The sequence below is a fragment of the Girardinichthys multiradiatus genome, chromosome 2 (assembly GCF_021462225.1).
Source record: "Girardinichthys multiradiatus isolate DD_20200921_A chromosome 2, DD_fGirMul_XY1, whole genome shotgun sequence".
NCBI lineage: Eukaryota > Metazoa > Chordata > Actinopteri > Cyprinodontiformes > Goodeidae > Girardinichthys > Girardinichthys multiradiatus.
Genome location: NC_061795.1, coordinates 37,732,444 through 37,757,336, shown reverse-complemented (window position 1 = coordinate 37,757,336; position 24,893 = coordinate 37,732,444). Strand labels below are relative to the sequence as shown.

The 24,893-nt window shown below is 36.9% G+C and overlaps 2 protein-coding genes across 4 annotated transcripts in view; both read left to right on the top strand.

Annotated features, from left to right (window-relative positions):
- The window catches only part of LOC124861164 (receptor-type tyrosine-protein phosphatase eta), a 57,599-nt gene extending 38,762 nt beyond the window's left edge, over positions 1-18,837 (top strand). The window contains exons 20-44 of one of the 2 annotated variants that reach the window (XM_047354690.1): positions 97-357; positions 2,767-3,027; positions 3,815-4,078; positions 5,240-5,503; positions 5,607-5,861; positions 6,619-6,882; positions 6,975-7,235; positions 7,327-7,593; positions 9,551-9,823; positions 10,609-10,872; positions 10,988-11,257; positions 11,468-11,614; positions 11,757-11,958; positions 13,249-13,364; positions 13,478-13,565; positions 13,653-13,697; positions 13,780-13,788; positions 13,892-13,979; positions 15,494-15,584; positions 15,780-15,856; positions 16,050-16,184; positions 16,629-16,745; positions 16,921-17,081; positions 17,201-17,336; positions 17,424-18,837. In XM_047354690.1, the coding sequence (XP_047210646.1) occupies positions 97-357; positions 2,767-3,027; positions 3,815-4,078; positions 5,240-5,503; positions 5,607-5,861; positions 6,619-6,882; positions 6,975-7,235; positions 7,327-7,593; positions 9,551-9,823; positions 10,609-10,872; positions 10,988-11,257; positions 11,468-11,614; positions 11,757-11,958; positions 13,249-13,364; positions 13,478-13,565; positions 13,653-13,697; positions 13,780-13,788; positions 13,892-13,979; positions 15,494-15,584; positions 15,780-15,856; positions 16,050-16,184; positions 16,629-16,745; positions 16,921-17,081; positions 17,201-17,336; positions 17,424-17,573 (4,466 nt within the window). In that variant the 3' untranslated portion in view covers positions 17,574-18,837. The remainder of the gene's footprint in view (positions 1-96; positions 358-2,766; positions 3,028-3,814; positions 4,079-5,239; positions 5,504-5,606; positions 5,862-6,618; positions 6,883-6,974; positions 7,236-7,326; positions 7,594-9,550; positions 9,824-10,608; positions 10,873-10,987; positions 11,258-11,467; positions 11,615-11,756; positions 11,959-13,248; positions 13,365-13,477; positions 13,566-13,652; positions 13,698-13,779; positions 13,789-13,891; positions 13,980-15,493; positions 15,585-15,779; positions 15,857-16,049; positions 16,185-16,628; positions 16,746-16,920; positions 17,082-17,200; positions 17,337-17,423) is intronic. The other variant, XM_047354696.1, reaches the window with a different exon arrangement.
- Positions 18,838-21,831: 2,994 nt separating this feature from the next.
- osbpl5 (oxysterol binding protein-like 5) overlaps positions 21,832-24,893 on the top strand; it is a 54,222-nt gene continuing 51,160 nt past the window's right edge. Inside the window, exon 1 of one of the 2 annotated variants that reach the window (XM_047393186.1) lies at positions 21,832-22,024. The gene's annotated coding sequence lies outside the window, so the exon portion shown is untranslated. The remainder of the gene's footprint in view (positions 22,025-24,893) is intronic. The other variant, XM_047393204.1, reaches the window with a different exon arrangement.

Sequence of the window (24,893 nt, the reverse complement as noted above, 5' to 3'; positions counted from 1 at the left end):
AATTAACAATATAAAATGATGTGAGAAAACAAACATTTTTCAATTGTTTAATATTAACTAACCTTTAGTCTGCACGGCCTTCTCTTTCAATAACAGAACCTGAAGTAGTCACAGATCTCAGTGTCAGTAATCAAACAACATTCTCTGTGTTTGTGAACTGGACCAAACCAAATGGAAGCAGCTCTTTCTATAGAGTTCAATGGGCAGGTGGAGAAATAAATGGCACTGTAAACGTGTCACAGACATTTTTGATCATTACTAATCTGACTGCTGGTGTGAAATATACAATAACTGTCAGTGCTGTAGCTGCTGATAATGTAACTGAAGGAGAGAGCAAGACTGTTTCCATATACACAAGTAAGTGAGCCTGAAATGGATGGATGGATGGGTGGAAAATTTAGAATTAACAATATAAAATGATGTGAGAAAACAAACATTTTTCAATCAAGTCTTTGTGAAGAATGATCATTTATATTAGCAGCAAAGGCTACATGTCTGCAAGAATGAAGAGTTGTGATGCTGTTGTGTAATACAGCATAATACTTAATATTTTCAAGCAAGAAAACATGACTGTGGAAGTGACAATTTAATCAGCTTGTAACATGTTATATATTAACAACTAGCAGGATTAAACTGTAAACAGAGATTTTTAAAAAGCTATTAAAATGTCAAAATCCAGGTACTTCAATGAAAGACAAGTTCAAAATGTCAGGTGAGCAGCTTAGCTGTTCTGAAATATAGGCTTCCTGTTATCTGTTGAAGTCTCCACTCTCTGTTCCAGCAGATATAGGTGCTGAGCTATGATGCATTCACAGACGATTTTGGCCAAACCGTCACCATATTGTTGATCGTCCTGACTTTTACAAGTCTTCTCACCATATAAAGATTACTTGTACTTACAAAGTAAAATGCTAAGCTGAAAAATAATCAAATTAGTATTGTTTAATATTAACTAACCTTTAGTCTGCATGGCCTTCTCTTATTATTTTATTTATTAACCTGATTCCTGGTGTGGAGTATGACCTAAAAGTTACAGCTGTAGCTGGTGATAGTCTAACTGAAGGAGGCAGTGTTTTTGTGTAAATTGAAAATATGAACAATATTGTACGGCGCAAATATACATAGACATTTAGGGAGTTTGAATTTTATATGTTTCCATGAGGTGAAAGCAGACCTAATGCCTGGTTCACATGACAGTATTTTAATGCCGATTTTTGACATCATCTTTCCTTTCCGACATGCCCCGATCAACGTGATGGTTTGTTACGAAAATCTTGTAAGATATTCCTGCTGTGTGTAATGTGTTAAAAGTGATCTAGTCTACTCTGAATGATGTCGGGACCACTATGACCTCAAATCGGTTATATTCAACATGTTGCATTGTAAAGCCCAATGTCCTGTTGGGTGGGGTGACAAATGAGTACGCAGCCTGTTGAATAAAATTTCTAGCCAATCAGAAAGCGAGGTGCGAAGACACTCTTAACTCACGTTTGATCTTGAGAGTTTGTGAGATTTCCCGTCTGACATCTGGATGTCATTAGTGAATTCTGTTCATGTGCGGTGTGTTGTGCTTACCGTGTGGCTGTACACAACACACTATAGTACCAAACCAGTTATATCTACAGTTATTTATCATGTGTGGGGTCTCTCAGGTTTTCAAAATCGACCGACAATTTTAAAATCTAGCTGTGTGAACCAGGCATAAGCAGCACAGGTACCCTTTGTAAACCGGTCTCATAATCCTTCCAGTATTTTCCAGATTTTTATTTTTTTTTGTCATGTATTTTTCATAAATCTGATTCTACCAGTTGGCTGCAGTCTGAATAAAGCATTAACCATGGAAGGCAAATATCTACAACAAGGGTTTGGACCTTCAAAAAACAAAAATGAGAGAATCATTATGTAATCCATCCAAAAAATCCACATTATCCATAGACATTATTTAGCCAAATTGTGAAATCAGACATTGGTTGCAAAAGTCTTTACACTACTAAACTGAAAATTACATCTCTCTTTATTTTTTGCTAGTTCATTGATTCTTGAGATTCTTGATTGTCTAGGTCCTCAGAGGCCACTGTCCATCTTGTTTTTTAATGTGTCACCGCTACAGCACATCTAATTTAAATAATTGCATTACCTCCTCAGCATGCCACGAAGAGCTACAGAAGACGGTTAATCACCCATTTATTTTAGTCTGGTGTGTGGCAGCAGGTTAACACCTAAACCAAGGTTGCCAATATTGGCATATTTTGGGAATATTGACATTGGTTACAGTGTTTTAACCATCTGACTTGAGCTATTAACAGCTGAAGGAGGTTCATGTCATGTGAAGTTGTAAAACTTAGTGGTCCACTCATTTAGGATTCCCAAATAACGATCCAAGAATCTTCCATTAAATATGGGAAATAAACAATAAATTAGATGTTCCCTTAGCTTTTATTGAGCTTTATGTTATCAGTAAACCTTCAGTCACAATATGTTCCCTGTTCTGACTTAGACGTTAGTGTTGTTCATTTTATTGTGATTACTAGCCCTGGTTAGGGGTATAAGAACAGCTTTTTGTGTTTAAGTGAAGCATGAGTTTGAAATGTTTTTTAAGCCAACTTTGGCAACTGTAAGAAATGACAAGCATCTGGTTGCTTTCTGACAGACCCCTGTGTACATTGAGGACAAAACTGTCTTCATCAGTATTAACAAAAACATGCATCTGTCCTGTTGTTGTAAATCATGAGTATCATTCACTAATTTATGTATTTTGCTGAACAGGGCCTGTTAAGCCTGTGAACATCAGGGTTGCATCAAGATCAACTGAGAACTTAAACCTCATCTGGACGCTGCCTAACGGAAGAGTTGACTATTATAGTGTGAACATCTCAAACCAAAATATGTCCTATAACAACACCATAGAAACAAACGACACCATGGTGATATTCTCAGGTTTACATTCTGGAAGACTCTTCCTAATCACAGTGACTGCTGTAGCTGGAAACCTCACAAATACATCTGACCAGTTTTCATTTGCCACATGTAAGTTCCATATTTCCTCACATTTTGACAGCATGTTGACTAATTCTGGTATTAGTATGGACTAAATGTTGATATAATATGTACCTAAATGAATGCAAATAATTTTGTAGCATTGTATTCAAGTATGCCTGGAAATAAACAGAACATATTTTTCATTATTTAAAAAGAAGCCTATTTTTGAGTATTTTTGCATTATTTAGAAAACAGTAGCTGGTAAAAAGATGTAGGGAATGACATGGAACCCCATACCACTACACTTCCCTTGACCATCCTTCGATGTTGAAAGAGGTTATTTCAAAGCAGATATAGGCAACATTTTTATTATATATTTTTTTAACTGTCCTTGTACCAACACACATGATTAAAGCAGTAAGCTTATTTTCTCAGCTTGTCTGGGGTCTGTTCTTGGGCTGAGTTTGCAGCAACAGGCAGTTAAAGGCTTTGAAAAGTTTGTATGTTTAGCACATAACGTTCCTTAGAGTAAATAGAGTAGGTTCAGTTTCTGTTCTATAAACCTGCAACACACATGTAAATCGATTTTTGAAGTCCTTAGAGAGATTGATATATATTTGACTGAAAAGAACAACATATGGTGCTAAAATTATGTTTTTATAGGATAACCCAGTCATTTGAAGTCCAAAACAGAACCTTGTTTTGTGTTTTTTTATCATTTAAATGTGATTGCTGTAAGGATACAATTTTTTTCATTGTAGCTGATGCAGGTATTTTCCTACAAAGGACTACTAAACTTATTACTGCTTGTTTGTATGTGTTGTCTCTCTCTTAGATCCCAAGCCCCCTCAGTCCCTCATCATCATCTACAAGACAATCTCTTCTTTACAGCTGCAGTGGTCAATCTTCCCAATTATGAATGGTGCTCCTGGCATCAGCTACTTTATCACTTACCAGCCTTCCCTTAACAACATAAGCTCCATAAATGAAAGCATTGTGTTAGATGGGCTTCGGTCTGGAACCCTTTACAACATAAGCATAAAAACCGTTGGACCAGATCAATTAGAAAGCACGGCTGTCAGCAACTCCACTTATACTCGTAAGTTTTTGTAGCCATCAGCTATAAGCATAATTGTCTGGGGTGTAACAATACATGTCTAATCAGGGCTAAATTTGTGACTTTGTAGCTATATTTAGTGAACTTTCACACCCCTCTAGCCGCTTTGTTTAAATGTGAATAGCAAAAGAATTTTCTGGTGTTAGTGAAGATTTCTGGAGAAAACTCAGCTACAACCCTAATATATGTGAACTAAATGTGTATTCACACCTGCCACTCTTGGTCTGCTTTAAGCGGATCAGAATTCGTTTACCCCCTTGGTCCAGACCTTTTGTGGAGGTGTGAATACACTCAAGCAAACCCTGGTCTGTACTAAACAACAGTACCAAGACCCACATTTTGAGGTGGTCCCGGTCCACTTCCAAACGAACTTTGGTGTGTTTTGTTTCTGGTCTAAAAACAAATTGCCCTCGACCCGACCCAACTACAGAAAACATACGTCTCTTTGGACTTAACAAGCCACTGTAGTGGTGAATGTTATACTGAAATCTTACCTGAACCACACTCTGTTTTAGCTTGGTGCAGAGCACAGCGCCTCCTTCTGCTTGAAGCACGCATTCTCCGACCAGGTTCCAAAATTATAAATAGAACATCAAAAAATCTGTGTTGAATGAGCTGCTCTTGACCCTCACAATGATATTGCAGCTGTAATAAATGCACAAATACACAGAACAGACGTGCTGTTCGCAGGACAAAGTAATAGTCTTGTAAAACCATTAATGTATAACCTATAGATTATTCAAGCATGAAAAGGATCCCAAACTTAAGAGATGAGACAGAGCTCCTTTGACATGACAGAAACTTTATAAACAATTTTATTTAAACATTTTGAACAAATATTGAAATTACACAACATAAAAACAAACCCAACCAGTTCAAAAGATGCATGAGAGGTTAACTTAACAAATAAACAAAATAGTGAATGTACTCACAATGCAGGTAAGGAAGCAAACAGAAGAAAATTGAGCATTTTTTTCTGGCCGGTGGAAACAATTAGAGCTGCATGGTACATTATCCTGTTGTGATTACACTAAAACAGAGGATCCAGCATTTTGCAGCAATACCTCCAGAAAAAATGCATTTCTTGTTTTTAATTTGATTGACAATTTTCTTTTTTTTTTGTTTTAAACATTTTTCTTCCAGTTCCTGATATGGTCCCAAACATTTTGGCCATAGGAACCACCACTAACATGTCAGTGAGCTGGACAAAAGCAGCTGGGCAGGTTTCCTCATACTTTGTCCAGCTTTGGAAAAGCACAGCGCCTGTGAGCAACCAGACAACTCCGAGTAATGAGACTACACAAGTTGTATTTGTTGGTTTGACACCAGGAGTGCTTTACCTTGTTGAGGTGGTCACCATAAGTGGACCTGAGAAGAGTAACAAATCAAGTGTTTCCAATGCAACTTGTGAGTATCCTAAATTTTTAAATTGTGATTCTGTTTATTTTTATCCATATTTGGACACATTTGTTTTTCTTATGTGTGAGACTTGATGTATTCTTCTGCTTAGTTCCCACCCCCCCTGGCTCTATCAAGGTGAACTCTCAGACCGTCAGATCCATCAACTTTACCTGGACCTCTCCAGCTGACATGTCCAACCATCTGTACAACTACAGTGTGCTTACTGCAATGGGCTCTTATTCCACTCAGAACAACTGGTTCCTGCTGCAAGATCTTGTGTCAGGAAGCAGTTATAATGTTTCTGTAGTTACTGTTGGTGTGCTGGGGTATATGAGTACAGCAGTTAGCACAACAAACTATACAAGTGAGTAAACACAAACAGCCAGTCCTGTCAGGCTCATTACTGGGAATAAAATATCTATAACTGTAGTCATCTTTATACATTATACTGTCATAAAATGTGTCTTTTTAGTCAGATTTATATAGGTGTTGTTTGGGTTTTTTATTTATCTACTTATACATTTATTGCTTAAGTTCTTGGTGTACAATTTAACTAAAATAAAATAAAATAAAAATTAAAGTATGGCTTTTCAACTTGGCTGCCAAAAGACTCAGAAAGAAACTCAGATTCAGATCAACTGATTCTTAGACCAAAGTAAAAGACTATTTCACATTTTTGAAGGAATCTTGATTGAATTTAATTTTTTCTAATTAAAATGGAAAATAAATAGACTGACAAAAAGTGATTTTGATTATTCTATTAATATGTCAACATAGATTCTTAATGTTCCGTCATAAATCCTCAAGACTTTTAAACCAGTCAGTCAGTCATTTTCTACCGCTTATTCCATAGTGGGTCGCGGGGGAGCTGGTGCCTATCTCCAGCAGTCTATGGGCGAGAGGCGGGGTACACCCTGGACACGTCGCCAGTCCATCGCAGGGCAACTTTTAAAACCATTTAAACCAATTTAGAAAAACAATTCTTCTAAACCTTTACTCCATTTATGATCTTGTTTTAGATAAATCTGCTGTAGCAATATTGCATCTTGTTTTTTTGCCTCTTCTGTGATCAGTCATAAAAGGTATTGTATCCTCTCTGATCACTTTTGTTTTATTTTTAGAACCACAAGCAGTGATGGATCTGATGGCGACAGAAGTCACCACCAGTTCAGTGACCCTAAAATGGAATCAGTCAGACAGCAAGTCACATTACTCTTATGAAGTACGGGTTGAAAGTGTGCCAATGTCAGAACTGGTCAGAACAACAAAGAGCACAACAATTACAGTTAATGGTCTTGAGTCTGGGAGAAACTACACTTTTACCGTCACTACATTTATAGCCAATTACTCCAAAGCAGACCCTGTGAAAGATTTCTACTTTACAAGTAAGTGCAACATAACTTGGCAAGAAAGACATTTGTGCAAATATATGTTTTGTTCCCCTCCAAAAAGTAACACTTTATTTTTTGGTTTTCAGGGCCTTATAATATTACAGATTTAAAGGCTTTAACCTTAAACACAACTGCTATTTACCTAAACTGGACAGAACCGTATGAGTACAAGACTAACTTCAAATATTTGGTGGAGACCACAGGCTGTGGCAACAAAACTAACAACTCAACAGTAGATAACATAACCTTCTCAGAGCTCATCCCAGGAACCAACTGCAATTTCTGTGTTTCTGTCATGGCAGCAAATGGCATTAAAGGGAAAGAAACCTGCATCACTCAGTATACCAGTAAGACCCTTACTTTCACGCATAGTTTTTTAAAGTTGTATCATTGTTGACTTGCTTTAATTTATTTTTTTTTATCGCTACACATTAACAGAGCCTGAGGTGGTGAAGCTCAGTATCTCTAATAATGAGTACAATAATTCAGTCCTGGTATCATGGACCAAACCCGCTGGAAATGTGGAAATGTACCGTCTTCAGCTAAACAGCTCTTCTACAAATTTGTTTAGAGTAGAGAAGCTCAACTTTACTAGCACATCCTTCCTGTTTACTGATCTGTCGGCAGCAGTGCTTTACAGTGCTATGATGATTGCAAACAGTGGACCATTCTATGAACCATCTGAAATGGTTACAAATGCAACTTGTGAGTATCGTACATTATTCTACATTGCTTTTGTTTGTATTAAGATTTTATTTTGTTTTAAGTACAATTAAAATTAATTAAAGGTTTGTTGAAAAGAAAATATTTTGCCTTGGTTAATATGACAAATCTCCCCAGTAGACCATAATAATAATAATATTAACAATAATAGTAATAGGTGACATTTGCGTGTTGACATTTCTCTTACAAATTATATTAAACAAACCTTTAAATGAGTAGAAAACTTAACGTCCACCCATTCATTGCATTTTGCTTATACAAATTGGGTTGTGGTGGTAACGGGTCCATGAGAAAAACTCCGACATCCCTCTCTCTGGCGACACCCTGCTGCTCCTTCTGGGGGATGAACAGGAGTTCCCTGGAGGCATCGTGATCAAATGCCGGAACTACCTCCACTGGCTCCTTCTGACATCCTAACAATTTCATTAAGGTGTACTGAAACAAATACACATTTAATGTCCCTTTTCCACTGGCTCTATTTAGGCAGTGTGGCTCCGCTCCACTCGGTCTCACTCTTCTTGGCACGGTACCAGTTGTGTTTCTACTGACCCACTGACGGCTTGAGCTATGGCTTGAAACCCTGCCTCCAGCCGTCAGCATAGCACGGTGTGGCGCTATTAACATTACTGTGTGACTTTGTCACATTAAAAGGAAATGATGAAAAAGAAATAAATAGAAAATGAATACATAAACAAAATACAAATAATGTTTGTATTATTGTATATGCAACAATGTGTTATACATGTGTTTTTTCGTGTATAAAATGATCCACTGGGATAATTATCTGCACCACAGCCCAGCCAGTATAGGGGGGGAGGGCAAAGAGGAGAGATGCTGTCTGGACTGCTAATGCTCCATAGTTTGCCTGAAGAGGTCATAGAGAAGGACGCAAAACTGCAGACTTTTAACCATTTTGGATTGGATATTCGTGCTCCATGGATGTCCTCCCGTTTAAACCAATGCAGCTAGTCTGATTATGGACAGCTGCTCTTTGCCTGCTCCTTCCTCCTTCAGATGGTGGTTCACTTAAGGGCCGTCAATACATTTTCAAACCAAACATGCTGTTTCATGGTGGTATTGTTTTGTGTGTTTTGGAGAAATGTTTGTACATTTAAAAAACTGATTTAGATGCCCTGCCTGCGTGTGATTCAGAAAGCCTATGTGTCCTTTTTGTTTTAGCCTTCAGGCATGTTTTATGATTTGTAAATAGTAAAATTATATTTCAGTTTGACCTGCTCTGGCCAATTTGTTCTGTAATGCTGTTGCAGTCCCTCATGAGTTTTACAAACTTTTCCCTGCGCTACCTCCTAAAAAAAACCTTCTCATTTCTCCTGGTCCTTTGGCCAATCAGTGAACAGCAGTCTATTCATGTCACATGTAGTCCAGATTCAGCCATGGTCGTACCTGCTCAGGAGCAGGGACCAAAAAACTAGGTACCAGTACAGAAACAGTCATGTAAATGCTCGCAAGCGAACTGAGTGGAGCGGAGTCGGGCTAAATCAATCCAGTGGAAAAGGGGGAATAAGAGTTTAAGGGACATCGACCCCTGAGGACTGGAGTTTGGGAGCCCTGCGCTAGAGTAAGCTTTCCTTGTGGAGGCTGAGGAGTGCGATAGCTTTACATCTCAACCACAACTGCCCCAGTATATCTCATCAACTCCGTGGGCCCCACTGTTGAGGAGTGTTCTAACTACCTTATCGACCTCCTCCTCAGAGGACATGGTGATCGGATTAATGGGATCCTTAAAGTCCTGCATCCACTGTCCGACAATATTCTCAGAAAAACTAGCAGTTTGTTGCATATTCTGTTTATAAACTCTGTGTTTCATAAAATCAGCCTCAAATGTACAAGATGGTTGAACAACAGTTGACAAACATACATTTAATTCCATTAAAGAGAAACCTTGTTGATTTAAATGCGATGCACTCTGTCCTTGCAGACCCGAACCCTCCCGGGCCAATGGAGATCCTGAGTAAAACGACCGATTCTATTGATTTGCTCTGGGGAGCAGCACCTCTGATGAGTACAGCATCAGGCTACTTTTACAAGCTGACCTACAATCCCCTTCAGCAAGTTGTAAATGTCTCTTCTGCCATAACGCATTTAACTTTGTCCTCACTGCTGTCTGGGACTTCCTATAACATTTCTGTGAGAACGGTGGGGCCGATGGATTTTGAGAGTGAATCTGTTTACAAATACATGGTTACCACAAGTAAGAATTTTATTTTCTTAAATTACACAGGCATTAATCTCCTCCTAAACCTCTGCCCCTCACAGTGCATTGAAAAAATATTTACTTTCCACAATTGATTACTGCCACAAAGTTCACTGTATTTTATTAGGATTTTATGTTATAGGCCAAGACATGCATGATTAAAATATAAATAATATTTTTAAAAATTGTATTTGTATATAGCCCCTTTTATTGCCAATATTCTTAAGCAGAATTTGGTGCAACCAGTTACCTGTAAAATATAGTGCACCTTTCTGTCATTCAATCTTGGTATACAAACAGCTAAGGTCTGTGAAAACCTCAGAGGTTTGTTGGAGCGAAACAGTCAACAAACTATCAAAAGGGTCTACTGGCACTGCACATCATCCTAATCATGGGTCCCCATTGTGTAACATAGTGGTGGCAGCATCATGCTGTGGAGATTATTTTTTTTCAGCTGGGATAGGCAACCTGTTCAGAGCTGATGGGAAGATGAATTGAGCTAAATACAGGACAATCCTAGATTGTATGCTTTTGGGGCTGCAGAAGACTTGGAATTGGTATGCAGATCCACCTTCCTGTAGGAAAACAACTGTAAATATATAGCTAGAGCTACAACAGAATGGTTCACATCAAAGCATATGCATGTGTTCATCCACTACTCTGATAAAATCCACATAAAATACATTGATATTTGTTAGTTTTAAGAGGTATGAATACTTTTGCTAGGTACTTCAGAATCTGGATTAACAGTTAAATTTCTCACTTGTCTATTAAACCACAAGGACCTTACAATGTGACGTCTCTCAGCACCATGCCAACAGAGCGGAATATCAATGTAACCTGGAGCCCACCTATAGACTATAAGAACGACTATTGTTATAGTCTCACCTGGCAAAGCTCCGATGACCAAGTCTTTAGAAACATCTCATATACTGAAAGTAAATATATCACTAATCTGATGTCTGGTACTGAGTATAACATTAATGTCACCACCAAGACTTCTGATGGAACTCAATCTGCCACAGTACCAGTTTCCACCTGCACAGGTATGCTCATAACAACTTAACCTAAAGAACTGGATACTTACAACTGAAATAATTGTAACACATATAATCAGTGACACATTTTTTTCTGATATTTACACCTGCTTCACTACTGCAGATGCAAGCCCTGTGAAGGATTTAACATGTAATGGACCAAACTCTGGAGAGGCAAAGGTCAATCTGCATTGGTCAAAGCCAGAGGGAAAGAGCTCCGGCTTCCAGTTTACTGTACTCATCGGTTCTCAGAATAATACTTCGGAAGGAAACTGCTGTACACACACTATTTCCAACCTTACCTACCATTCAGAATATAATATAACTGTGAAGACTCAGAGCTGCGGAAAACCTAGCACTCCTGAGACTATTAAATGTTTGACGGGCGTTGCAAGTAAGTTTTTGTCTTTTACGTACGGTGTATTTTCATAATTATGGTATGTGAATAATATGTAGCAATGTTAAAGGATATTTGAGGACAGTGGAGCTGGTCCCATTCAATAGCTCCATTTATATCTGATTTAATTTTTTATCTTTAGCTAATATTATTAAATATATGATCGGTCAATTATTTCATCATTCCTGTCTTTTTATCTTTCAAAAGAACCACCAATTCCACTCAACTTTATGAAAGAATTAGATCTTACTAAAGATCACCAGACATTTACAGTTAAGATCAAAACGGACCTAATAGACAGCTCTAAAGGACCAGTGACACATGTTGGGATTCTGGTAGCCAGCGATGATAATGGTAGGGTTTCTTTCCTTCTCCCTAACATCAAGATATACTCCTGTAACCCATTAATGTCCTTTATATAGCAGCAATAAATATATTTTTAAAATGTTATAAGGTTCCTGTTAAAAATCTTATTCTGTGTATTATTTTCTTCAAGCCCAGAATTCTAATCTTGAACAATTCCTGGTGAAAACCTACGACGACTGGAAAAAGAAGTCTGCCCAAGTATACCTGGCAACAGTAGTCCGCTACATCACGACATCACGCAGCAGCACTAACTCACTGGAAATTAGCGTGGGAACTAAATCAACATGGGAGGTATATAGGAACGATGTTCTAGATCCAAGTGGAACTTACAAGTAAGGAAGCAAACCACAGTGTAAATAAAAAAGATCTCTTGCTGCAAGAAAATATTTGGCACTTTACAGTCTGATAGTATATTTTCTCAAACTGTCATGTATTTTTTGGGGATTTATTTTTGGGATTTATTTACTGTTTTGTTCCATCAATTTTTACAGGATTGTTATAAGGGTTCTTGTGTAAAAAATATAAATGTCTGTTTCACATTGGCCTGCTTTGACCAGGGTCTTAATCTGGATCCCTGATTCCTAAACTGGGCATTAAATCCCAACCCAAGCATTTTTATAAATTTATAACATCAAAAAAAATTGCATTGTGCTTTGAAGAATCTATATTTAGTCTAGGATAAGTCAGTCTAGATTTGATGGATCTAAGTAAAAACACCCCAGTTTCATGGTATTAATGCAACAATTTAAACAAAGATGTGCAATATAATGTAACTTTAAAACAAAAAAGCAACAATTATCTCTACTACTGCTAAAACAATATAACAGTGAATATTATTATTATTTAATTATTATTTAGTTATTTATGGAAGTGAGGGAAAACAGCTGAGTGTTGACATTAACTCTATTTAATTTTAGTGTCACCTATTTTATGTACTCATGAACATGTTTTACAAAGATTGATACTGGAAACTAAATGTCTAGTCTTCAGTGGTAGAATTATACATAAAAAGCTGTAAACACAAAAAAGAATAGCAGTATAAAGGTTTGTTAGATAGTAATTGTATAACCTGCTTTGAAATTGCATTAAAGCAAGCATTTAAAGCACTCTGCTGGTTTCCTTTGAAAGGCATTTTTCATTAGGTATGGCTTTCTAAATCAACTGAATCTAACTGGGATGTCAAATTGTTTTGGAATTAATTGGGTTGAATAGAATAATATTGATTTTATAGAAATGGATAATAACTGGAGCAGTTTGTTATGTAAACTGGTTGGAGATGAAGCTTATTGTGAATGGTCACCATATAAGTAGACTAAATTAAACTGATCTCAACTAAATTGAGTAGGACCACACTTCAAAAAACTATTCTGAACAATTCCTTTAATTTACTTACTTTGCACAGATGCAATAACTCCATATAAACTTATTTAAATGCCTATTTATTAATATGCTTTGACTATCCTATAATATACATAATATAAATATTATGGCAATATTTACTTTAAGATATTCAGTGATCAAGAGCATACAGCAAAAATAAAAATACACTGTAAAGATAACATTTTGAGAGCTAGAAATTGATCTACATAATATAAACTATGTTTTTTTTTTTTATCCTGCAGGTATTCCATTGTGATGTTCACCTATTTGGCAACGGATTCAAATGGATATGTTAATATATCTAGCTCAGTGTTTTCTATAACAGTTTTCTCTGGTGTTACTCTCGACAAAGACCCAGGTATCATTGATGAAACCAAAATAGTACTTGAATTTACTTATTTTCTTTTTTATGTGACGTATTTGTTTCTGCTTCAGAGTGACTCTTTAAACTTTGCTTTTATAATATTTCAGTTATCACTTGGATTGCTGTTGGAGTAACGATGGGAATTTTTGGATTACTTTTTTTCATCCTTATTGGCTTCGTCATCTATTGGAGAAGGTGTTTCCTCTTAATAATAATAAAACAAGCATTGAAACGGGGTTGACAGCCAAATGTTCTATATTGTTTATGTGTGATGTACTGCAGGTTAATCCGTAAGGAGTCTCCTGACATTCAGATTCAGTCATTGGGGTGAGTATTTAAGCTTTTTAATATTTTACACTCTAAGTCCACAATTCTTTTTGTAATTATTATATTTTCTTGATTTTTTTAGGGGCAAAGTGTAAGTAAATTATTTAAATTAAATTATTCAATTTCTACAATATATTATAGTTTTTTTGCTGGACAAAATGTATCCTCCCCCCTGAACTATGTTGTCTGAGCAGAAGTATGGCTGTGAGAGTGGAGGACTTTGAAGCTTACTACAGAAAGCAGAAAGCTGACTCTAACTGCGGCTTTGCTGAAGAATTTGAGGTAAAACATTAAATACATTTTTAAGCATTGCCAGTTTTTGAATTCCCCTACCAATCAGTTATTAGTAAATAAAAAAAAGGTTATTTATTCACATCATTTCTTCCGAAATTCCTTTTGTAATGTAAATGTGGCAAACAAAATGTTACTTGGAGGTTTCTCAACATAAGAAATCTTTCCTTTATTTCTTGCCTAAATATAATTGAAATCATCCTCATATTTTACAGTTCTGAATGTGAATAAAGATAAGTCCACCTAATACTGGTGTATACAGTATATTAAAGAGAATTATATGAAATTATGGAATTATGAGTTAATTACAGTGAAGTTTGTTTAGGTTTATAGTGGCACCTGGATGTGTATTTTTTAGAAATAGAAATTTGTCTTTTTTGAAATATAACAAATGTATTGTGGCAAAAAAGATGAAAAAATGGATTATATCAAACTTAAGATTAATAAATTATTGAAGGTTGTGTTCTCTTCCTAAAAAGAGGTTAACCCAAAAAAATAGCCTTCTGAGAGCAATGCAGAGTAAGTTATATAGCAAAAAAGGCTTATTTCCTGTGGTAATTATTGGGTTGTATTTGCATTGTTTGCCAAGAGTATCGGGTCTACTCTCTAAATCCTTTAAGGTGTTTCAGTCATATCATTGGTCACAAGGGTATGAAATCTGGCACCTATGAATGCTTCTACAAATATTTCAGAAAACTTTTTGTTGAAGGATAAAACCCCCTTTCTTTAGATTTATTTGTGATTGTTCTATTTAACTAAAACATCATTCATGTCAGTCTGTAGTCCAACTTTTGTTTCCTCCATTATGCCACTGCAATGTACTTTTTTATGCCTCTTATGTTTTCATCATGTAAAGTACTTTGACTTGTCTTATTACAAAATAAATTTGCCGCACCTCTTGAGATGTAACCTATTTTCAGGGTGAGAAGTCAAGAGCTTGGTCACACACCCACCCCCAATTGCTAGAACGAATGAAAGGAGAAACATCACTGCTTCTTAAAAAAAACTGACTTTTTGCAGTTTGCATTCCATCAGTAAAGCATGCGATGATGGTGTTCTGGTGTGAGCCTTGTTTTTCATTTTACTACACTTTTGTGCCACTGCACGTTTGGCCACTGAAGCTGAGAGAGACAGGTACTCTTATTTGTGCAGCTAAGCTTCATGTATATCAGTTACAACATTCGTGCATGGCCTGAATCTCTGACAAACAGCTGCACGTGCGTTTGTCCAGTGGTTAGGATAAACAAATAGTTAAAGAAGAATGAGCCGTGTTTCCAACTCATCTAGTGAGGTTTATAACTTCCGTGTAGAAATGTTGAAAAAGTAGATCAATAATTTGTCTCCCTTTAAGGCTTGTGTGTAAATAAATTTGAGAGTGTGCCCATATTTTTACACGCAAAAAGACATCTCAGCAGGGTTTACTAATTTCTTGAAGTAATAGGTTGTTTTTTTCTACTGTAGCCGTACATTCATCTAACTAAACTGCATGTTTTCTCTTTTGAAAGGACATAAAGCCTGTTGGTACAGCTCAGGCAAAACTGCATGCCCTGGCTCTGGAGAACAAGCCCAAAAATCGCTACAACAACGTGCTTCCTTGTAAGTCACATTAAAGGTCCTTTTGTTTTTTTTAAATGCTAATCCTCATTCTTCAAACAGTAATCTGTTAGCCGTAACACATGGAATTCCCGACTGCATATGTTTTAAAGTGCATAAAGTGGAACATCTAAAACCTTATTTTTTACCCATAAACAAATCATTCATGTTTCATTCACACACTTATTCGCCTCCTAGATGACTCTTCAAGGGTGAAACTCTCTGTTGTCCGTGGAAGTCCAAATGAAGATTACATCAATGCTAACTACATGCCGGTGTGTACTGACACTATTTACCGTTGCTTCAGGTCAATGCTTCAGTAACTTTAAAACACCTTGTGGAAGAGTATAACTAATATCCTTAACTTCATGGGTCGACATCAAACTAAATCTACATTCATGCCCAATTTGAGAATCTCCATGAGCACTTAACTTTTTAGATCATTCATGTTGTGTTTTCGTCTCTCAGGGTTACCTCTCCCGGAAGGAGTTCATTGCAGCTCAGGGACCTTTGCCTGCCACAGTCAATGAGTTCTGGAGGATGATGTGGGAGAAGAACGTGCACACTCTGGTCATGCTAACACGCTGTAATGAACAAGGAAGGGTGAGTATGAACATTAACAAAGCATTTATCGTGTCATACCTGATGCTGGTCCATAAGCAGTGATCTCATCAATGAAGTCAGAAGAGTTTTACACAGATGCTGGATAAGCTTTAGTGAAAGCAAAACAGCTTGCACGGAAATTCATACCTTTTTCCATCTAAGTAGATTGAATTACAACCCATGTTAACTTACCGTTCTTACACTGCATTCTTGCATTTTTTTAAATGGATTCAACTAAATAAATATTTATAATTGTAAAATATTTTGTTTAAGCACAACAAGAGTATTTTGCTTTGATGTGTTTACAAAAGTAAGCTTAAATAAATGTTTATAAGGGCAGGGACATCTATGAAATATGAATCAGATGCAAAGTAACATCACAAAACATCAAGGTTTCTGAATACAACATAAATTAAAAAAACTAATAATCACCTTATTTTTCAGGTTAAATGTGAGCAATACTGGGGTCCTAGCACCAAATACTATGAAGACATCATTGTGACTACAACCTCTGAAATCTTTCTAGAAGACTGGACCATCAGGGACTTTGACATAAAAAATGTATGTTTCTGCAGAAAAAGAAACCCCAGACAAAATCACCAAATTTCAGGTGTCACACATTTGCCATGCTAACAGTATCCAACAAAAGGTGCACATATCATGGAGTGTCATTCTGAGAGCTTGTTTGTTCATTTTCATTCACTGCTGTTTCAATGCTGTCCTGCTTTTCCCCCAGGTGAAAACAACAGAAGTCCGTTCAGTCCGTCACTTCCATTTCACAGCCTGGCCGGATCACGGCGTTCCAGAAACCACAGAGCTTCTGATCAGCTTCAGACATTTGGTCAGAGAGCACATGAACCAATACTCCAGAAACTCCCCCACAGTGGTTCACTGCAGGTTGGATACAACATCCAAATTCACCAACTTTTTAATTCAGTGTGACATTTTTACTTCAGGAGTTACAAAATAGTCCGTTATCTCCTCTCATTTTCCACCTTTCTGTTATTTACGGTCAGTGCTGGAGTGGGGCGCACAGGCACCTTCATAGCCATCGATCGGTTGATCTTCCAGATCGAAAGGGAAAACATTGTAGACGTGTACGGCATTGTTCACGATCTGCGAATGCACCGGCCCCTCATGGTGCAGACAGAGGTAGGAACCGCATGTGTCCACCCTTCTTTCCTTTTACATGTTTTTCAGATCACAAACCCTTTCTGATTTTTATTTTTATTGCTGCAGGACCAGTATGTCTTCTTAAACCAGTGTGCCTTGGACATCATCCGGGCAAGAACAGGGAACAACGTGGATCTCATCTATCAGAACACAGCTGCCATCTCAATTTATGAGAACGTAGAACCAAAAATGAAGTACCTGAAAACGGGATCATAAACTGCTGTTTCATTTTTTTTGTCTCCCTCTAGTTTAGGGTGAGAAACAACTGAGCAAACAGGTTTATAGGCATTCAGATTTACCTAATTGTGCTGTGTTGATTTTCATAGTCACACCATTTTTGACAAACTTCAAACTTTCAGGGTTTAAACCTATTCGTTTTTATATTTATTTGTTAAAAATAAAAGAAACCACAGCATTGTTTATATGGTATGCTTCCACAACTTCTCTCATACCTGCATATTATTTGCACTGCACAATCGTTTTAAAATTGCTTTCTATTGTATATGACTCACTGTTTTTAATTTTTCTCAGGTAGTTTTTTGGCATACTGTTTTGGTTTTTTTACATAAACTTTTGAGAAATGAAACAGCCGGTATGCTTTTTCACCAATAGAGGGCACTCTTGTCTTATTTTTGTAAACTGAAAAAGAGGGATCATACGACATTTTAAAGGAACATTAAATTATTCTAATCTTGCTTGACTAACTGTAAGCCAATATAAACTGTGCAATGTGATTTAATGAATTAGTTTATTTGTCTTTTTTGTTTATATGCACTGCAATGTGAAGAATGCACTGGATGCATTTATGCATTTGTCCTACACTGTCCACTTTTTAAAAAAAGTGTTTCTATTTGAGTAGTTTATATCACATTCAGCCCAATGCTTCTTGAAATGGAGTGTTTTGTTTATCATTCCTCATTTCATCTCAGGAACTTCTTCCAAGAAGAGCATTTTACCGGCTCTAAATGTGTTAAGAAAATCTATAAAGCACCAGTTTGTATTATTAATTCAGATGTTTTTTTTTTTTTTCATTATCTTGTTTTGTCTTTTCTATGCTGTACATTCTGTAGAAAAAAAGTTGATGTTATATCACTTCCTGTGACATCTCTTGTGCATCTATGGTCACTTCCTGTGTTGTAAAAGTCACCAGAGAAGCATAAGCTTCATTTTTTCATCTTCTAAAGGGCATACTTTTCCATGAGCCCTGTACGTTCTTTTCTTTTTTGTATAGTCTGATTAGAAGCACTTATGTTTTAATGAGAAATAGGAATACAAAATAGTAAATATTTTTTGATTTAAAAAAAAAATCCTTTGTAAGATGCTTGCTGGTTCAATGCAATTATGTAAAATGAGCTGAATTTTGAAATGTCTACTTCTTAAATATGTCAAATGAAATGGGATGTAAAGATGTGCAAAATTGTGCCAACAATCTACTCTTTAGGAAAATCAATGTGATTAAAGCTTTACTATATTGCTAAAATGTCTCTGTGTTGATGAATCTTCTCCACATTTTATTCCTTCTCCAAATGTTTTTACTTTTTTCTCATTTTTACAAGCTAAAATAGTGCATCATTTGTGGAGATGAAGGGAAAATAGTAAAGTTCTCCAGTTTATTTGCTTAAAAAATTACAAAGTGGGGTGTGTCTTTGAATTCATGACAAAACCCGAAAACATTCAAGCGGTATGAATACTTTTGCAAGTCATTGTCAAGAAAGTGACATCTGCATTGTAAACTTTTTAATTTATTTTCTAGTTTTTTAATTTAAAGATTCATATGGAACCAAAATAATACGATGCTGCACAGCATGATGAGCTTGCACAGCTTTGCAGCATTCAACTTTTAAGTTACATGTAGCAAACTGCACCTTCTACAGATATAAACACTGACCTATTGCTGTTCTCCCTCGGCAAAAAGCATTTCACAGAGACCTAAACGTTTGAGGCCCACAGCAAACTAACACCTGGATTGACTGTTTGCATTATATGTAACTACTTTAAGGCATCAAGGTGGTGGTAATATAAGATTCTACCAGAATGTTGGGCATCAAGGAGACCCTCCCTCATTTCCTCTTCTACCTCCTTTACTCCTCCATGTCAGCCTTGTTTGATGTCTCACATTCACAAGTTGGATTTGAAAATAGATTTGACATTTAAATGGCTGTGGCTTGTTTCTTCTACTGTGGTCTTCAATTAGAGCTATACTAAACAGACCAATGGAATTCTCAAATTAAGAGCAAATAAGGCTTTGCATTGCTTTTTCTGCATAGATATGATTGCAATCGAAATCAGTCTATATACATTTTGAAATTACCAGCACATTGTCAAGATACAATTGTAATTTGCTTTATGTTGATATATCTATTATTAAAATACAATAAAATAATTTTGTAAAACTAAAATGAATGATTATAAATTTTTCTCTACTATTTCTTTGCTTTATTTAAATACTATATGTTGTTCCCTATTACTTAATAATTATAAGTGGAGCAGTGTAAAATGCCCCTCGGCACCCCTACCAATCCCTTTAAAGTAAATGCAACTGAAGAATGCTTAAACGCATTTTTTATATTTTTAAGTTAAGTTAATAAAAGTTTCAAAGAGTGTTTGATTAGGGATCCATGATATTCTGTTACCCTGGGATATTAATATGACATGCCACAGCAGCCCATTTCTTTTATTCTCTAGGCTGGAAGAGGACAGATGTTTATTTTTCACATATAAAAGATAAGAATGGTAGACAAGGTGAAAAGTCTCCTGCTCTTAGTTGTAGAGCTGCAGCAAAGAGTACATCTTTGGGCCTTTAATTCTCTATAACAACTGTCAAAAACTACCTACCTGCCAACATGTTGTAAGTAATGCCAGAAAAAAGCCTAAACATTGAGTTTGCTAAACTCTTCTGGGAATTTAACTGGACCAAGTGCTTTGGTCAGATGAGACAAAGATTGAGTTCAGAGGTTTGTTAGAAAACATTAGTGAACCAAAAGGCATCTTGAAGAATGAGGAACACACGACACTGGTCAGGGATTAAGCTTAAAGTCGGGGATAAAGGCGTTTAAAGCACGTGTAGATTAGAAAAAAATATCCCAAGCTTTGAAAATCTCATGTAGCACTCTCCATCATCTGAAAATGGAAAGCGTGTTAATGAGATACTTTTCTCTGTATTGATGTTTCTGGTAAATTTCTGTCTTGTTTCTCCAACTACCTAACAGAAAGAATGCAGTGTGCAAAATCACAGTAATTTCTCTCTTAGCCCCTCCATGTTACTAAAGGTTTTCTGCAGGGATCAATCCTTGGTTCCTCCATATTTTTCATCTACATCAATAATTTCACAAATTCTATAGTGGAATAATTTACTCATCTTTACATTGATCTCCCAATTGCACCCACAGTTAAATAACTTTAAGGCCAACGTCATGTGTTTGGTAGGAAAAGCCATGTAACATGTTGGTAACATGTTTACCTGTTGTAGTGTTTGTACTGTTTCTGTTAGCCTTTATTTAATTTTTGTCTTCCCCCTTTCCCTCACAAACCCAAACCTTTAGCTAGACCACAGCTGCCTCGACACAGAGATCCAGAGCTAAGGTAGGATAATCCATACAGGATTACATTTGATCATGTACTTCATAAATCCTGCTTTTATGGATAACTAGAATGAACTAGTATGTTTGCAGTTTGCCACAAGCTAAATAGGGAACACAGCTAGCATGTGGAAGAAGGTGCTCTGGTCATATGAGACAAAACTTAAACTTTTTGGTCTACTTGCAAAATGCTATTTATGGCAGTAAACTAACATTGCACGTCATCCTCAACACACAATTCTCATTGTGAAACATGCTACCGTGATTATGTTTTTTTTTAAACAAGGACAGGCAAGCCAGTCAGATTTAATTGAAAGATGGATGGAACTAAATACAGGGTAATTCTGAAAGCGGCTGCAAAAGACTTGAAATCAGGGTGGAGGTTATTCTTCCAGCAGGACAGTGACCCTAAATATAGAACCACAGCTACAACAGAATGGTTTAGATCTAACATATCTCTGTTTTAGAATGCTTCAATCAAACTTCAGACCTAAATCTAATTGAGAATATTTGACAATGCTTTTAAATTGTTGTTGACAGACACCCTCAATCCAGTCTGACTGATGTTGAGCTATTTTGCAAAGTACATTAAGCAAACATTTCAGTCTGAATGTGCATAGCTGGTAGAGACATAGCCATTCAGGGAAGCTGAATACAAATGCACGCCACACTTTTCAGATTTGTAGTTCTCAAAAAAAGTGTGTCCTTTTACTCACACTTCATGATTGTTTGTACCTTTGTGTTGGTCTATTTTATAAAATCTTAGTAAATTGCTTTAAACTGTGTGGCTGTGACGTGACAACTCGTGGAAAAGTTTAAGAGGTGCAAAAACGTTTACAAGGCACCCTCGCCCGTGGTTGTAGTATCCAGTTGTGACCACAGGAGTCGCCAGAGCTCACTAGGGAAACCGCAGCAACTAGAATGTAGTCGATTTTCTGCGCTCTCCATGTTGAAACAGAGCAACTTCTCCTCCGGCAGACTCCAACCGTCCGTCCGTCCCCCACCACCCAGCTGGTACCACATCGCCCTGCTATGACACTTGACTGGGAAGAGATTTGCGAAACTGTATGAGTGCTGACTCAACAAACGGTAAGTTTGTCGCTTCCCTGCTATAACACGACAGCAAAACGAGGAGGATAACTTGCTATTTTTAGTTACTCCGATTATTTCAACTAACGTCGGTTTTAATGTGCTAACGTGTAGCTAGCCATGGCAGCTCCCATGTCCGTTATAGGGAACGGGGAGGGTTTTGTCGGTCATTTCAGACACCCTGGACTCGCCTTATTTCCCTGTATTATTCCTGTAACACCGCAGTGTATTTGGCTGCCTGATGAAATGGTCAGAGGGGCTAACGTTAACTAGCTTTCTCCCCAAAGTTAACCCTCACCAACACATTAGCGGAGCAAACCGTGCCCCATGCGGCGGCAGTTTTCCCTCGCCGTCACCCTCTCTGCATTAACAGGTAGCCAAGCCTGTGCCCATGATGGCTGGGAAACATTGACAAATACATTTACCTGGATTCTGTTTATATCTATTCGGTTCACTTCTCTGTTATCAACCGCTGTAGGTGTAGGAAGCAGAATTCGCGAACACGACCCAGCGAAGCGCGATAATGTTCCCCTGTTTACTGTACCAGCCCGTGTGGCCGAGCCCTCGTCACCGAAATAACCATAGTTGTTTTGTGTACTTTCCATCAGTCTCCTCTTTAATCTGAAGAATCAGAATGCTCAGCGCGTCGTTGTAATGGCTCGAATATCTCGTCATGTTGCCTTAATACATTGGCGAAAATGTAGGTAATGGGAATGAGATGTGTAGACATTTAAATGTCATGCATAATGTAGGTCAAAACATATCTCTCCAAAGTAGCAGCAAAGCGGCTGCCTTTGACATAGGTTCACTTGTATGGTTTTCATGCGTTGATCAGCACCAGTAGGCGTCTGTCCTCTCCTGCGTTTGTGGATAACGCTCTTTATTATGATTATTGAATTTAGATGTGCATTAATTAAGTGTGGGATTTGTTACCAGAGTGAAAAGCGACGTCGCAGATTTTGTACTAGGTTATGTAACGTAAATGAAACGCAGGTTTTTTTTTTTTTTTTTAAAGTCCTCAACTGGAAATTGCAATGCTCCTCTGATATGTTGAACTGTAGTGTAATCATTACTCCATAGCACTGAGAAACGACTTATTACTCCCTTTTACGGACATTGTAATTGAAGTACACAATTAGTCGGCCACACATCGGAATTACAGATTTTCTCAGATCAGCTGTAATCAGTAATCAGCAAAGTACCGAAAAATAAGATTTATTTTACTGTTCATAAAATTGCAAACATTTTCAGTCTATAAATGCAACTGACAGCATGCATTTTGATGGCCTTTTTGAGTTTAATAAACATCAGGTAAGGGTTGGGGACATATTGGATTTAAAACTGCCATCTCTATCAAAGAACCTGTAGCACATTTTGTCTTTTATGTGATGTAGTCCTTAAACAATCTGAATCAATCTGCATTCAAACTGGCAGATCATACCTCAGAAAAACTGCCAAACATGCAGAACAGACAAATAAATTAAACTAATATTGGCCAGAAAAAGCCTGATCACTGCATCTTGATTTATCATTGAACACTATGCATGCTAAGTGCAGGAGGCATCCTCCATAAATAAAGCAAAAATAGAAAGCCAGTGATTCTTGACCTTGATTTGACACTTTACCCACATTTCACCTGGTTTGTGTTTGCCTATAGGACCAGCATCCAGAGCCTAGCTGTTCTGAGCCTCAGTGTTTCTGAAAAAGGACACCGTCAGAAATGACAACAGAACGTCTCTTTCCGTATTAGTTTTAAACTTATCAGAGAAAAGAAGCTGCTTAGCAGGTCGTTATTGGATTCTAAAACCTAAAGCTACTTAAACATTGTGTAGCGGCGAGGCAAAGGATTAGGATCAGGCGTGTGTGCCTACATTTTTAGTGAATAAAGTTATTATTCACCTTGAATAGAAAAAAAGCATCATTGTCTGAATTTCTAGCATAATTTAAGACAAAAGAGCAAAATATTTTATTTTGAATTGAGTCTGAGGGATTAAAGGCCTTTTAATGAGATAACAGAGAAAAACTGATGTGCCATCATATTTTTTTCTGACTGTATGAAGCATAGCGTAGCTCAGTGCTGCCGCTTTCCTACCTGTTGTTAAAAAAAAAAAAAGCCTTTAAGCTGGCTAAAAAAAGGCTAAAATTTGACCTAATTTCAGCAAAGAGAAAGTTGGGAGTTTGTGAAATAATTTAGCTTCTATCAAAATAACAATATATAAATGTTATTGATAACAATAATATAACTGTTGATATATCGTCCTGTTCAAGCTGCAGTTGGCAAGATTTTGTCGCTTTCAGTGTTGAACAAAAACAATGTGATCATGTTGATCACATTGTTTTTGTTCAAGCTTATCGTATAATGAGGATTTCATAATCTCATGTCTACTCACAAAAACTAAACATGATAGCCATATCTAAAAAAAAAGTCATAAATAAAAGACTAAGAGTTAATGATTTAACTGCTGATGTAGCTACCTAGCTAATTAACCAGCTAACATCAGTGTTATTTTTCTTGTGTTACTCTAGAGACAATAACAGCAAAAAGACAGTATTTTGTGAGAAAATAGCAGTTTGATCATTAATGCTGAGATGCTGTAAAACGGCAGTGTTTTTACTCAGCATTATCCAACCATGACAATCTAGTACCAACCTGTGTTGTTGGAATTGTCACTGAAATTAAAGGACAGAAAAAAAAATCTGGCCTGGCATGGTATTGCTGCAGGAGGAAATAATTACCAGAGTCATGGAAGTGAGATGTTAGGAGGTATAGGGGAAACTGCTGCAGAGCAAAACAAAAAAACAGGTTATGAACACTTTCTTTTTCTGTCAGAGTTCTGTATCTACATCTTCAGGCCCCGTAGGGGGTTAT